The sequence below is a fragment of the Pagrus major genome, chromosome 18 (assembly GCF_040436345.1).
Source record: "Pagrus major chromosome 18, Pma_NU_1.0".
Taxonomy (NCBI): domain Eukaryota; kingdom Metazoa; phylum Chordata; class Actinopteri; order Spariformes; family Sparidae; genus Pagrus; species Pagrus major.
The window spans coordinates 17518762-17534516 of NC_133232.1; the positions used below are offsets into that span (position 1 = coordinate 17518762).

The 15755-nt window shown below is 41.2% G+C and overlaps 1 protein-coding gene across 2 annotated transcripts; it reads right to left on the reverse strand.

Annotated features, from left to right (window-relative positions):
* Positions 1-393: 393 nt before the first annotated feature.
* Positions 394-10424, reverse strand: smad5 (SMAD family member 5). 2 transcript variants are annotated; one of them, XM_073486829.1, is made up of 7 exons: positions 10044-10424; positions 6430-7288; positions 4384-4677; positions 3115-3222; positions 1948-2169; positions 1594-1850; positions 394-1490 (listed from the first exon to the last, which is right to left on the reverse strand). In XM_073486829.1, exons 2-7 carry the CDS (start codon positions 6830-6832, stop codon positions 1347-1349), a joined length of 1428 nt encoding a protein of 475 aa, XP_073342930.1. In that variant the 5' UTR covers positions 6833-7288; positions 10044-10424; the 3' UTR covers positions 394-1346. The 2 variants fall into 2 exon arrangements, with proteins under 2 accessions (XP_073342930.1, XP_073342929.1); XM_073486828.1 differs by having other exon boundaries at positions 10258-10409.
* Positions 10425-15755: the final 5331 nt, after the last annotated feature.

A 15755-nucleotide genomic window follows, 5' to 3' on the forward strand; every position in this document is an offset into this window, starting at 1 on the left:
TGTTTTTAATTAAACATTTATTTGCATATCATAAACAACACTTATGAGCCACGGCAGATTTATTGAACCTCTGAAAGCTTTACAGCAAACAGAAATAAGCTGTAGGCTTCATGTACTCAACATTTCAGTAATGAGAATTCACTGTTGTCCGTCTTTGCTGTGGAGCTTTTATGAGTTTGCTATTCAAACAAGTATAATCATATATAGACCAATATTCAATGGAAAACATGGTGGGTGGCGATGCGCCAGAAATCTATCATCAGTGTTTCATAAACACAATTAATCTGTTTACATCTATACGCATGCCTGCTATTGTTGGGTTGCTGTTGATCTGTCCTGATTCAGCACAGAAGTATTACCAAATCTTAAAAGAACAAACAACATAAACAATCATTGTTACCAAATAACCTGTTTATTTCATTGAGCTAATGAAGTCAATTATCTATCAACATAATGCCTTGGTACCCACGCCAAAATTTAATATGCCTCCACAAAATCCATGAGTGCACAATATTGTTAATACAGTGAGTATGGAAAATACAGTCACTCTTACTTGAACTCGAGAGTACAAACAAGAATCAATAATGATGATGTCCATTGTCTGATTATATCATAAATGACTACTTCTATTGCAACAGATGCAACATTCACAATGTTGTTAGCTTATGGCATGTTAAAACTTGTTCAGTGATTGATCTCCCATATCAAAAACTATCAGGTTGGCATACATAACCTTCTCTTAAAGGCAGTAGCTCAGTGTTCATTTCTAGCAGTAGAGACTATAAAAAGAAAGCATTTGTTATATCTGAGCCTAATGGTAAACATAATCGTGTCTATATCTTATTGTAAATATCTGACATTGAGACAACAATGTAAGAAAAGTGTTCAGTAAAATTCCAATTTGTCTGTCGGACATAAGGCAGAGTGTAGTGAAACTACTGCTTCATTAAAAACTACACATACAGAGAAATAAAAACATTTGAGAAAACAATAAAACTTGATGCAAAAATTAACATTTGACAGATTTGAGCCGGACAATGGAGCCCTCGATTCTTGCAGGTGTTGCAGCATTGTCAAGCAGTATTGTGTCCATGTCGTTACTGCTACTCGAGCATTCCTCGTTCCTCTCTTTCTCCAGGTATTTGCTTGTAACGTTACTCTGTTTCAACAACTGATTCCGGCTGCTGCTGCTGCTGTTGAACTTCCAGCCAGAGTTCAATGTCCCTTCCCAAAGTTAAGTGTAAACAGTTCAGCCATTAAGACCACCTTAAATTATAAATCACTGAGGGGAGACAAGAAAAGTAAAAAGTAGAAAGGATCTCCCCGTAGCTCCCACAGGTCCATCATTAGGACACAGAGGAGATTGGGTTGAGAGGTGAACCCATTTGTGTTAGCACCTTGTCCAGCCACTGGAGGGGTCCGTGCAGATGCACCTCAATCCAGCAGGGGGTGCTGGTGACGTCCTGTCGGTGATACTCCGCTCCCCAGCCCTGTGAGAAGACAGAACAAATGAAACAATGACGAAAATGAGAGATGTAGAGCTGTGCCCGCTCTATGTGCTCCCGTTTTCTATTTAGTTCATGAGGGCCTTACCTTGACGAAGCTCATCCTAATGGTACACATCTTAGTAAGCTCGTAAACAGCCTCAAAGCCGTGGTTGACAGACTGGGCCAGAAGCTGAGCAAACTCCTGGTTGTTGAAAATCTTGAGGCTACATCCACTGGGGATCTTGCAGACAGTGGTGGGGTGGAAGCCGTGATGGTAATTACAGTTACGGCTCTGGACAAAGATGCTGGTGTCACTGAGGCACTCTGCGTACACCTCTCCTCCCACATAGTACAGGTGCACTCCTGATGAACAGAGACAAACAGCTGATGGTCAGGACAGCTGAACAAAACGTACACCTCATAGACCTCCTTTTCTGCTGTGTGTGCCTGTTGGTCGTACCTTTGCCGATGTGTCTGCGGGTGTTTTCGATTGTCGAGTTGCGGTTGACGTTGGACAGCAGTCCGAGGCAGAAGCGGTTCTTGTTGTTTGAAGGGTCGGTGAAGCCATCCACCAGCACGCTTGTCGATGAGGCATGGTACGCCTCACCTACACGATTGTTGAGTTCATAGTAGACAATAGAGCACCAGTGGCTCGGTTCCTCGTACTCGACTGGTTGCACATCTGGAACATTGCACAACAAGTTGGGAAAAAAAGGCCATTCATTAACTGAGCTGATGACATCTTCCGACACACAAAAATCTTCTAGAAGCTATAGGATATTGATTTAGGATTCATCTTACAAAGCAATATCTTTTTAGAGTGCATATAGGCAGTGCAAGACTGTGCGCCTGTTGCTGTATATAAATGTGTCTTTGTGTAAATATATTAGTGTACAAAAATATAAAATATCATAGAAACTGTTCAAAGCAATGATGGAATAATGTAGCCAGGTTAAATATATGTGTATATTGGCTGATATATAGTAATAATAATAAATAAAATAATAACTTTATTTGTATTGCTTTTAAACACAAGTGCACAAGTCAAAACCCGGTACGTACGTACGTACCAAACATCATACAAAAATTAGGAGTATTGGTCAAGCTCTAACAATAAGTACTGGATCAGGCTCTGCAAATGTTTAACATCAACAGCCTTGGAATTGGGGCAAAAATGTGATGAGGAAGTCCTGTCATTACAAACATTTAGACATTAAATTTTCCATATGTTAATATGTTAATGTAGTATGTTAATTCACATGATGGTACATGTAGCATTAAAACATGTGTTCCTCATTCGTTTGAATGCACTGCAGTGGTGTAGTGTAAAAGCCGCTGATGTGGAGCTCAAGAAACCCCAAATAAAGCAGTATAAAGAAAAAAACTATCCTGGTTTTACTTTTGCAGATTTGCATCGTCAATAGTGCATGCCATTGAGCTGCACGAACAAAATGTGCTCAGATGGAGAACATTTTCCATCGTGCCTCAATGACCATACTGTAAACTAATGTGCAGCTTCTTGGATTTACATTAAGCCTTCAAACAGGGCTTCCTTGCTTTCACTGCGGGGTACTCTGTATTTTCTGGACATAACTCTATTGTCAGTGTAATCGTGTGCACTCCTCACCTCCTCTGGCCATGTTCGGCTGCACCAGGCTGCTGCTTGTTTCCATGGACTGGCTCTCCTGGCCCAGCTGCTCATCAGGAGGCATGTAGGCTGGGGGTGGGGTGTCAGCTGAGACATTAAGAGAGCAGTTAGTGAGGATGAGACCAGTTGTTGCTGCTGGCAAATAGTCGAACTCACACACGTGTCTCCCTGGACTCCAACAATCATCACAGGATCTGTACCCCGGAAATGGTGTCAGATTTCACATATCCCTCACTTGCTAAGCCACATACTAACCCATTCCCGACAGAGATGCAACATGAGCTCTGCAAGCCCTTATTGAGGCACACAGGAAAAAACAATGCAGAAAACCTCCACTTGGATTACAGTGAGGACATTTCCACAATAATGATGCTCGTGAGTGGAGACAATGACAACAGGGGCTTTTCAGCACAAATAAGCTCAAATCCTAAAATCCTAAATTGCCATTAAAAACGTTTTCTGCCTGACTGCCTGCAGCCACCGGATGTGTCAGCAGATCTGGACCGGAGCAGAATAGAGCGCTAGTCACCAGACACACACATAGCAGCAGCAAAGTCCACACTCACTCAAGCACAAGTATAATCCAAAAAAACACAGTTATTTCTCTAATACACCAAGACTGTTAAACAGGACAGAAAGAAATGTTTCAGTGAAGTGATATTTGTTCATGTTGGATGTATCTGTTCAGTCTCTAGTCAGTAACAATGAGACAGAAAGGCTGCCTGCTCCACTGAGTTAGTGGCTTGACAGCAGCCAGCAGCCCTGGCTCTGGTGGACACTGCTTAGCTGGCATTTCCTTTGTCCTCATTTAGGGCTGTAGCTTGATTTGGACGAATATAATAAATTGTCCCGGTTAGAGTTCTGTTAATAAGGACATGTTTTCCATTGCCTAGTGATGAAATATATCATGCATGGATTGTAACTATGTGTTAAGTATTAAAAAGAAATTGTATGATATTTTAGTAAAGTATACACTGAGTCATTGCAAGGTATTGCACTCCAAATGTCCTTGGTGTGCAAAACAAATGTTCCTGGATCTTTGGTAAATGTCTGCTGTCACTTAATTGTAAACAACTACACTATGAACACATTTTTCCTTCCTTTACACAACTTAAAAAACAAAAATCACTAGAGACTCGTGTTTATTAACAGTAAGCTTGTTGTTGGCTACATGACAGCAACAATTCACAAAAACACAATAGTTTGGCATCTTGCCCAGGGTCAGGTACACGAGTATATTTGGCGTACCTGGGAGCTGGAATGGACTGGAGGGCCCCGAGCTGGCAGGAGAGTTTGGATAAGTACCACTGCTGGCAGGAGAAGGAGGATACGGAGAGTTGGGCGAGATGGGGAAAGAGCCGCCTCCACCTCCTCCTCCACCGCTGCTGCTGCCGCCCCCACTGTGTGGCTGCTGGAAGGACTCTGGAAAGGTGGCGTTCAGGGGCATGTGTGGCTCGTTGTGGGTGAGATTGCGGAACTGTACCAGCAAGCTGTGCTGTGGGTTGAACTCGCTGTGCCGTGGTACCAGGACAGGAGGGAGCACTGGATGGTGGAAGAAGAAGGTATGGGAGAAGTCATGAGAATAAAGGTATTTTCTGATCATTATAAGTTAGGAGCCATGTCTATGTCCATGACACACGTCTTTCACCAGAAAACCTGTTTGAAGTAGGGCTTTCATTGTGCTTAAATGCTTTTCCTTGTAAATTATGTATCCTTTCCATCATTAACGGGGAAATGCAGCCAGTGGTGGAAAGGGAAGCCTTTGAAGGGCATGCTCTTAGGAAAGTAGCCCTGGTGTAAACACAAGATGTGTAACACTAGGTCTCTAACTACCAAATATTGTCTTCATTCATCATATGACCTGCAAAATGTTAGAATATAGTGTAAAACCTCTTCACTATTTTCTCAGCCCCACGGCAATGTCTTCAAATGTCTTGTTTCTCTTAAGTAAAGCTACAAAAAACAAATACATTCAATTTAAAATGATAAAACTGACAAAATGGAGGAGCTGAAATCATATACCGTTTGGTATATTTGCTTAATAAAGGGCTTAAATCCTCGAACAATTATCAAACTACGTGCCAATTAATATTCTGTTGATCTAATGCTCGGGCAATTGGTTTTTTGCCTCTAACATAAACACACAAATCAATGTAGGGCCAACACGTTTATATGAGGTACTAATTCTTGTAGCCTTTTTAATAGGATGGTTTTCTTGACATTATTATGACAGCAGAGACGTGTTATTTTACCAAAATGTATGATATAAATAATTCTACTTCCTCCCATTTTAAAGCATTTTTATATACAGCCAATATCATTCAACTGCAGCAGGTCTTTGTTTTGTTAAACACAAAAATACACAATCTCAACCTAAGACTTGAGACAGTTAAACGTAAACACATAATACAAAACACCACTCAACAACAATCCTGCATTCCTCAAAAGCCACTTAAGACTTTGGTAAAGAGATAACAGAGGTCATCCATATTTATTTTCATTTTTAACTCGGACAAATGGATAGCGTGCATTTCTCCAGCCTTGACTCTCCTCTCCTCACTGACTGCAAGTTTCAGGGCTCCAAGGATGTCCCTCCAAACTACTCAGTTCACTTTGCTTTAAATGATATGATGTGCAGTCTCTCCTGACCGACATGTGATCCACATCCTTCAACTGATCTATACAGAGGCTGGATTTCCCAAACCAGTCTAGTGTCAGAGAGGCTGTCCCCTCAGGGTCATCCCTGAGTGTATGTGATGTGGTGTGTGACTGACAGACGGAGAGAGGGAGAGAAAGAGAGAGGGGGTAGTGATGAGAAAGTGCAGTGAGTTTAGTCTGAGTGGTTTATGCATTTAGTAAGGCACTCTCTGATGCCACACCCCATCTGGAGTGCCTGAAGCATATAATCTAATAAGACTCCAAAAGAGCTAGTGATATTGATTTTCTGTGAAATGGAGGGGGTGGGCGGAACAGGCCCGTGTGATGACAGCCTCCTGACCTTTGTGGATATGTTTACCAGCTCCACGATTTACCCAGAGCTCTAGCTAAGAGATGTGCACAGCTCCACGCTGCTCTGATCGGTCTCATGTTGCTATTCAGTAATTTAACAAACACGGATACTGTTTTCTTATTTAAGAGAGTAAAATTGTAAACCTTTTTAAAACAAGTTTTAAGTGTTAAAAAGCTAATTTGCAACATCTGGTGATGTTAATTTAAATATAATTTGTCTAGACAGTTATTCGAGAGTATGTGTCAAACATTAACCTTCTATGATAATTAATAAAAGAAACCTACCAGGACTTTCCACTCGCTTGTAGTGATATGGGTTGATGCAGACCTCCTTCTGTTTGGAGCCAAACGGGTACTCGCACACCTCCAGGGGCTTGAGCTCGTGATGGGACTGGAGGTCGGGCCAGCGCCACACTCTGCAGTAGATGACGTGAGGCAGGCCTTTTCTGTGGGAAACCTGTAGCCGGCCGTCCAGTGATCTTGGAATGGTAACACACTTGCTGGGCTGCCCAGGGCAGCTCAAAGCTTTCTCCAGGTCCTCCATGGCACCTTTCTTCTTCTTCAGCTTTTTCACCAGCGCGTCCACTGCCTTTTCTGCCCATTTCTCCTCCTCGTCTCCCTGCTTCCAGCCGAGCAGGCGCTTGACCGCTGGGCTTGTGAAGGAGAAGAGACTGGACATCGAGGTCATGCTGGAGGCTGCAGTGTAGGTAAAAGGGGAGGACCTCTGTGGTGGCGGCTGGTCACTCCAGGGGGACTATGAGGATCTACAAGCCCCCTGCTGTAGCGTTAATAGCCAAAAACAGTGTGTGAACGTGTGGTCAACAAGAGAAACCACTTGAGTGTGTAAATGTGAGTGGGTGTGTGAGTATGGGAGGCCAGCAGAGATGAGGGGTGGGGTAGGGGAGAGGAGAGGAGGCTTTAGCCTTGTCTGACCAAGGACAGGAAGCAGGGGAGGGAGGGGAGTCAGCAAGCAGGACGCAGCTGCTGCTGCTCAGGAAGGGCCCTGCAGCAAGCTGTCCGGACTTGGGTCACCAACACTGATGGAGGGAGGGGGCGCAGGCTGCAGGAGCTGAGACCAGGACCTCTGTCGAACTGACACGATGACACCCAGGTCCTCAATGGATTGACTTGTCCAACCAGCCGTCTGTAAAACAGAAAAAAGAATAGATACATGTCAAGATCAGCTACTCACTCATCTGTTTGGCATTATGTACACAGATAAACATGCAGACACTGTTAACATTTGTAAAGAATCACATGGAAAATGTATTTTAAAAATCCACTTTTGAATGAAGTCTGTATCTCAGCACAGCATGTGACAAACTCTATTCTCACTCAATGTGTTGATCAAAAAGCCCTTTGTCCTCTTTTTGATGTGACACATCATTTCCCAAAGAGACTCAGTCATGCTGAAATTTGGATGATGCAATTATCTGATAGGTGTTGTATGTAGAACTAGCAGACAGTCATGCATATGAAAAGACAAACATTAGTGGAGGGAAGCTCTTGCAGGCTAATAAATGCCCCCACCAACAAGTAATGCTGGCAAGTTGGTCTACCAGAGCATCTACTATTTTCTCTTACTTGATATATAGATCCTTGGAAGATAATTGTTTAACATGGCTGTCTTTATAATGCCACAATGACCAGAATCCGTATCTTTGCTCAGCAAGTTTATTTTAACCATGTTCAAAGCAGGTTAAATGATGCTTAAGGTTTGGGCTGAAGACACATGTTTACTTCCTTTGTTTGAGCATGTGCACAGTGAAAGAAAAGAAGAACAAAGAAGAAAAAGTGAGGATGCCAGCAGAGATGTGAGCACCACCTGTTATAAAATTAATCAATATCTAGTAGTTTCTCTGCCATCAGACAGGAAAGTAAAATTACTAACCTGACAAGTCAAAAATAGTAAAAAATAAAGAAATCTTTAAGAAACTCTGCTCTACACATAGCACTTCGACATTATTTCTATGACATAAGTTAGCGTTAAAACTATTTGTCATTTCTGCATCACACAACCTTGAGTCACAAAAAGTGTAATACTGAATCATCACTTTAAAAATGTATGTAGCATCAGGATGACTCAAATGACTGCACCCACAAACTGATGTTTCCACCTACTAGTGTAGAGGTACGGTTTCCTACAGACCTCCTGACATACCAATTATGAAACAAGCCATGCTGTGATATATATCACTTCTGTCCATATCATGCAGCCCCAGTTCAACACATGGAGCCCGCAGCAGCTGTTTGGGGGCTTGTGAAAACGGCCTTAGTCAAAAAGGATGTGACCACAAAGAGCTGCTTCCTCCCTCATCCCATCTCTGCCCCGATCCCTCCCTTCCAGCACACAGCTGTCCAACAGCACTGCACCCACTTCCACTGCTCATTGTTCTACATTCACATGAAAGCGGAGGGAAACCTCCTCAAGTAGGACATGTAGACATACACAAAAACCATCAGCGCGAGTTTTTTTCAGACATTCAGCAGAATATGTTCCAGCAGCTGTTTCCACATAACCCAATCAGTCAGAGATGAGATGCAGCTATTCCTCTTTTAGACTGATTCAGCAGTGATTCATCGGTTCATTGTGAAGGGTGAGCAATGACGAGTGACAGATTTCAACAGAAGGACATGTCCATGCTTCCTGAAACAGGCAGAAACTATTGTTTGATGAACGTGTTGTAGATTTAACTTGCCTGAAAGGACAACTGGAGTTGCCGATTTCCATCTGAATGACTAACCGTTCAAATAAAGCCGATCATCTCTACAAAGTGATAACAGTTCACACTAGTAGCTCTTTGTGTTTTCACCATCAAAGGCTGAAAATCACATCAATCCTGACCGAACATACATTTCACAAAGTCACATTTTGAGAGGGGGCTGGGGGAGAACTGAAGCTCCTGACTACTGATCACTGCCTGAATTAACTGCAACCGTGATTGGAGATGATTTGTGATCCGTCTTAAGGAAATCATCTGTGGTTCATCCGCTGAATTCCTGAGCATATGGATGATACATTTACAACAAAGAGTATGACCTACATATTTTGAATGTTGAAAAATGCTGTCAGATTGACACACTGTACGATCACAGCCTTGTTATCTATATGTCACTATTGTTCAGATGAAACTACAAGCACAATTTTCAGATATTTTACAGTTCAATGGCACGGGGTACTTCCAACTTAGGATAACATGCCAGAAGACTATCTGGAAACAATTGCATAAACTCAAATTGAGACTTAAATACAGCTTAAGATCTTTGCAAATGTCTGAAACCCTCCATACCAACTGGAACAGAAGCAAACTGGAGGAGGTAAACAACACAAAAACATCTGAAATCACTGGTAAATTGGCCTGTAGTAGTAGTTTTTCACTCACGTCATACTCACTTTAATAATGTCTCAACTCAAGACAACTAAAGAATAATCCTTTGCCTTACTGTGTGAAATGTGTCTGCAATGCTTGACAAGTATGAAGTACACAAGAACAGACAATATGGAAGAGCGACTCGGTGAGTAGTAACGAAGCACCCCCCACCCAGAGAAGGAGAGAAAAGGGATTCAGAAAGACGCCTCTATCGCTAAACAAATCCCCAAACAGCAGTAAAAACAGCTTTTAGTGCTGCTCTGATTTAACTGTACCACGACGATACGCACAGTCACAATATAACACTTTATCTCTGACACGTTAGCTAACCCTGGTATGTAGCAGCTAATGGAAGTAACCTCGAGAATTTGCTAACTAGCTTAGCTAACGCGGACAGAACTCAACTTGTTTAGCTTAAACTTTTAACCAAACGCGTCACAACAACTATCGCGATGTAATTTAAGAGTCTGGCGTTTTTTAATCAGCGTTTCCTCTCTAACATACACCTCATGCGCCATCGTGTCCTACCTCTTTGTGGTTAGCCGGAGTTACTTCACCCTTCCTCCTCTTCCTCCATTCCAGAAACTTTTTGAACTTCTCACAACTGAAGCTAAGCTATGCTAGCCGTTAGCCCAGCCCTCCGAGGGAAAGTGGCGAGCCCCGCGTACCCTGCTGATGTAGCGCACTGGAGTTCACTTCTAGTCCGCTAATGGCACAATTCAACACTCGTTTAGTCACGTACCTTCTAGCAATGCGCGCAAGTCATGGTCATGAGTTTTCTCGTAACGTTTGAGCGGTACTTCCTACTTTCCTAAAGGATTTCTCTGGTTTTCCACCGCTTCTTCCCTCCGACTCCCCGTGCCATGTCCTCCAGACCCTGGACACAAGTAGACTGGGGAGGCGGAGTGCATATCCCTCCGCTTTCCTGACAAACTAGTGCCCGCTCCAGTGTTACAGCTGAGGCGCGTTTGGATACGTACTGTCCTAAACGTGCTAACATGGCATGAGCTATAACAGCTGTTTTATATTCTGGTCCAGCAGCAGCACCGTCAGCTGCAGACTTCTTGAAGCATCCATTCGCTCCCCGTGTTGGCGCACGGAAAAGAAAAAGTTCCAAGTGAATAAACTTTTTTCCACCTTTGACAGTTATGTCTGCATTGTCACCGTTATAAACTCCAAATGTACAAACAGCAGCTGGACCTTTGCCTTTAAATACAGCCCGTGAAAGTTTGATTGCGTTTCTGATGCTTCAATGTATGAAGTTGGATTTCTTACGATGGTCGTGCTGCGGCTCTGGGACGTCTCTCAAGTCGCTGGCTCCACTCAGTCTGGAGCGCTGCGGTCTGTTGTGTATTGTTGTCCTTTGTAGTCGCTTGTTCGAGGCTGCAGCAGTCCTCGCGACGTTAATCTGTTTAACTTCAATTAAACAAACGAATTATTACTATTCCACACCCATTTCCGTACACGGAGGGCCTCTCCCCGGGAGGATAATGTTGGGAGTGCAGAGTCTTCATTCAGTCTGCAGACTCCAAGTGAGATGCAGTGTCCACGTTCAGCCACCAGTGGGCGACCTACATCCAGACTTCAGCTGAACAGTGCATTTACTAATGGCACTGTTAAACTTTCTGTTTCTTCAAGTGTTTGATGTAACATACGTTTTATAATTATTCCTGCATATGCCACATTTAAATCTTGTTCATAAACCTTAAATCTCCCTTCTATATTATTTTCTCACACCTTTATATACCAAGGTCAATGCCTTGCATGTGAAACCCTATTTTGCAATAAACCCACTTCTGATTCTGAGTAGTGGACGAGTGGCTAAACCAGACCTTAATGCATTTGCTGAAAGATACCTATTAAGTATATATAATTTAAATTAAATATACATTTTCATAAACTGGCGATCTATAGAATGAAATCGTTGTTTACAAGCCACATAGTTTCCGAGATGTAAGGCGCCCGTAAAATCTTACATACATGCACGCATGTTTACTGCAACTGACAGGGCCTCAGGCAAACATTCCCAGGGTGCCCTCCTGACAGTGTTCATCAGCATCATGTTATAGCTAAATAACCTGACACCAACAAAAAATGTACAAAATCTAAACTTTTTTTTATTCCCAGTGTTAACGTTAGTAGAATTTTAGATTATAATTAACTTAAAAACCATAACAATTAATAACTAAACAACTTTGACAACAACATTGACAGATTGTGAATAACTCACATTATAAGGCCAGTGATCGTCAACACATTAAGCATTTATTTTGAGGCAGCAGTGGCGTACAGTGCAGAGCCTTTATGGGAGGTTTGAAGGGGTTGGTAGGGGCCCCTTTGCCTTAATGTTTTTTGGGAACGTTTGCCTCTGCTGGTGGTGCTCCTCAATACTTTCCACATGCCTACTCATGCAATTTACAAACTTTTCAAGACCTTGAATTAACTGATTTTTATAACTTTCTGTCCTTTCCAGACCTTTGTGGGGACCTTTCCTTCTGAAATTCTCATCATCCATATATACTGTATGTCATTGTTGAAAGGTGGATCAACACTAACTAATCTGGAGATAAAGAGGTGCCTGCACACATTTTAAAAGCTTACCATTTGCTGTAAGTCATGGTGAGTTTTGATGGGAATAACAAATGCTTGTGTTTATGGTATTAGGTCATCGTGGGTGACACAGACTGACATCATCAGACTGTGCGTCATATTTATACACATGATGACAGCAAATATGCTGTCTTATGAATCATTTATGTCTGTACACCGTTTTCCTATTCCTTTCAGAGAATTTAATTCTTTATCTTGTGCCGTTCCAAATGCAATGATTCAACTTGTGAAAAACTACTGAAGTTATGGTGAGAATAACGTGTTACAACCTATACTGATGTTGGATGGACTTGAACTAACATATATGAAGTGTAACAACAAGCATGTTCGCCAGAGAAATAATAAAACTGTTCCTCGAGGAAAGTCTTTCCGGAGATCTAAGCTTGAGAACACAAACTGGAGAAGGGCTTGGCTTTTACTTCACGGATACTCTATTTCAAACAAGGCTAAAGAAGTACATTTCACAATTTTACATAAAACATACCGTTAACTGTCTTGTTGCTAAATTTACAGATCTTGATATGTCTTGTACCTTTTGTAAACAAAGTATAGAAACAATCTCTCACCTCTTTTTTGACTGTGAAATATGCTAAATAAATTTGGAGACCCAGAGTCTCATTTCTTTGAACCTACTAACTTTATCTCCTCACTTAACCTTAAAGATATTGTTTATTATAATAATCCAGATGATAGCAATCTTGAGTAGTTTTTAGTATCAGTTTTTCTTTTAGAACTAAACTCACCACCTAAATCACTTAAGTTAATAACATAAAATGTAATACATTTATGAGTTATTTTGAAAAATGTACCCTGAAACCTCTGACTAATGATATCTATATTAATCTATATATGTACCCATCCGTCTGTCCCCTTATTTTTCCCTTTAAATTTTATTTCACTTTGTTTTGTACATATATTTATTTGTATTGTCTTTATGTCCTCAATGTAACCTTGTTTTCACTTAAATTTGATTGTATGTGCTACTGTTTGATTTACCTGAACTCCTTGTAAATTGTTCTTTCTTAAATAAAAGTAAAAAAAAAAAAAACCCACATGATTACAGCAAAAACTAAACAAGATGACTTAGGCCCCAGTTTATTTTAAAACTGGATTCACTGCAATCAAGCAAAACCCGCGGGAAACATTACATCTTGTTGTAAATAATCAAAATATTGTTGCAAACCTTCATTGGTGTATGTGCTTTATACATTAGCCATAAGAACCAGGCGTATTAACCCCATAGTCACACTCAGGCCAATGTTTGCGCAGAGCATTAGGAGTAGGAAGAGGTTACGCTGTGCTCCATTTTCTTCCTCCATATCCTTCTATGACTATCCCCATCACACACTACAGGAGCCTCTGTAAGTAGACAGAAATGTTGAGCTCAAGTATAACCAGTAGAAGAATTGATTACATGCTATTTTTATAACAACAGAGCGGAAGAGGTTGTGACAACTCTGACGCCACAGCGTTGCCGCAATGCAGCTCACAGTTTACATCGATCTTATTAAATATTCACAATGAACAGTGATGTAGTGACGGTGAGCTGATACTGGAAATCACACCTAACAAAAACAAACCCTGGTATCGAGTAAAGAAATCAATTAACTGTATCTCTTGTAATGGAAAAACACACGATGACAATGCAAATGTGCAAAGACAACTTTTATTTACAGAGAAGTCCAAGCTGCAAATGAAGATTGATCATCTTGTAAAGCGGTTTTCTTCAAGTGCAAACTTGTAAACAAAAACTAATTCACCCCCCAAAATCCACCTTGATAAGAGTTAAATAAGAGTTACATTTCCAGCTTTGTGGCAAACTTCTTTCCAGTGAGCACCATCAACGGACGGATGAGTAATTACAGTGGACACATGTATAGTAAGTGTTTGTGTAACAACTTCAAAAACACCACATTTAAATGCACAGAAATAAACTGCATCACACTGTTGCATTCAAGGTCCAAGGTGCAGGATTAAGTAGCCTCTAGCAGTGATGTTGCAGATTGGAAGACCTGAACACCCCTCGTGTCTTCTTCCCCTATGGTTGGCTCTAGAGCCAGTGTTTGGTTTGTCCGCTCTGGGCTACTGTAGAAACATGGCGGTGCAACATGGGGGACTCTGCGGAAGAGGACCTGCTCCCTCTGTAGATATAAAAGCTCATTCTAAGGTAATGAAAACACAACAATGTGTGATTATACACTAATATGAACAGAATTATTAATATTATATTACACTTCTGCTAGTAGAGCCGCCTGTAAATCATACACACTGGACCTTCAACTGCTCATTGTTACCTCGTAAAGGCCGTGACTTACTCCATCCTCCACCAATGTATATAACATATAAAGTAATCTAACAACTTGAGTTATCACATTTCTATTGTTTTCCCAGTTGTTTATGACGGTCAGTATTATGACACATTTTACCATCCTTATGAAGTAATAAATAAAGACTATGATGTAATTGCGTTATTATGCAAATTTGGCAGGTTTGACCAAGTTCATCTTTTTCATTTTTGTTGCTGAACCATCATCAGTGTGACGTTTACTCACCACACATCTCAGAGGAGATCACCTGGTTTGACTGATGATCAAACAGGTAAATAATTCTTTTGATTTGCAGTGTCAGCGGTTGAAGAGACACATTTTTTTTGTATCATAATTTTCTTTGACTGTTCAGCCACAGTGCATATGTCAGCCTGTGAACTAGTCAAGTCTTCTTCTACTTACTTCTTCAACCAGAAAAAACATTAAATGCATCATTTCCTTTCCACAGAGGATTTTTCACAGCAGGCACACAGTGTTCAGAACAGCTCATGAGTAATGCACTGGCAGGAAGTTGAATCACTGCTGTATTTTAAACACAGAGCAGCAAATGAGGACTTTCAGTTTTGTGAAATTTATTACGGATTATCAAGAGTCCATTTCTACATCTTGAAACAACGAGATAAAGAGACATTTCCAAAACCGAGTCAGACAGATGAGGATTGCGATGGTCTGCAGAGTGCTCCATCAAAGCTTTAAAAGGTCACTTCAAAGCTGCCTGCTGCTGGTTTTGTGTTGCTTTTGAAATAAGTCTGTGCTGCATGAACTGTGACCTATGTGTGAAAACCCTGCTGATAGGAGGTTATTTTAAGACAATGCGTCAATTTCTTGAATCAGCTGTCTATACAGTATGTGAACTGTATCTTGTATACTGAAAGAGCATGTTACTTTGCAGAAACTTTGTTAAAAAATCTACTTGAAAGCCAGAAATAACACACATTTTCTCCCAAACTAAAACTCAATTGTGCTGTACAGTCTGCCTTTAAGGACATAAATACATTCAATATAATTTGAGGAGGTTTACTGGCTGTTTGTCTGTAACTAAGTTTGTAGAGCACTCAAAGGTCCACCAGATCTACTTTAAAAAATTGTATTGGAGGAGGTTTTATTTTCACCCGTGTCCATTAGTTTGTTTGTTGGTTTGTGAGCAGGATTACGCACAAACTACAGAACGGCTTTCCATGAAACTTGGGCTGAGGATTGATCTCAGCCCAGAACAGACCCCATTAACTTTTGGTACAGATCCGGATAACATTTACATTGTGATAGGGTGTTTTTCAAAAAAAAGTTCTCAGGTAATAATGCA

What these genes read in the sequence shown, in the direction of transcription:
- smad5 (XM_073486829.1), bottom strand. Translation starts at nt 6,832, where the DNA reads ATGACCTCGATGTCCAGTCTCTTCTCCTTCACAAGCCCAGCGGTCAAG. An exon ending in CAAGCGAGTGGAAAGTCCTG is followed by an intron (nt 4,678 to 6,429) that starts GTAGGTTTCTTT and finishes TCCACCATCCAG; the next exon opens with TGCTCCCTCCTGTCCTGGTA. An exon ending in CAGTCCATTCCAGCTCCCAG is followed by an intron (nt 3,223 to 4,383) that starts GTACGCCAAATA and finishes TTAATGTCTCAG; the next exon opens with CTGACACCCCACCCCCAGCC.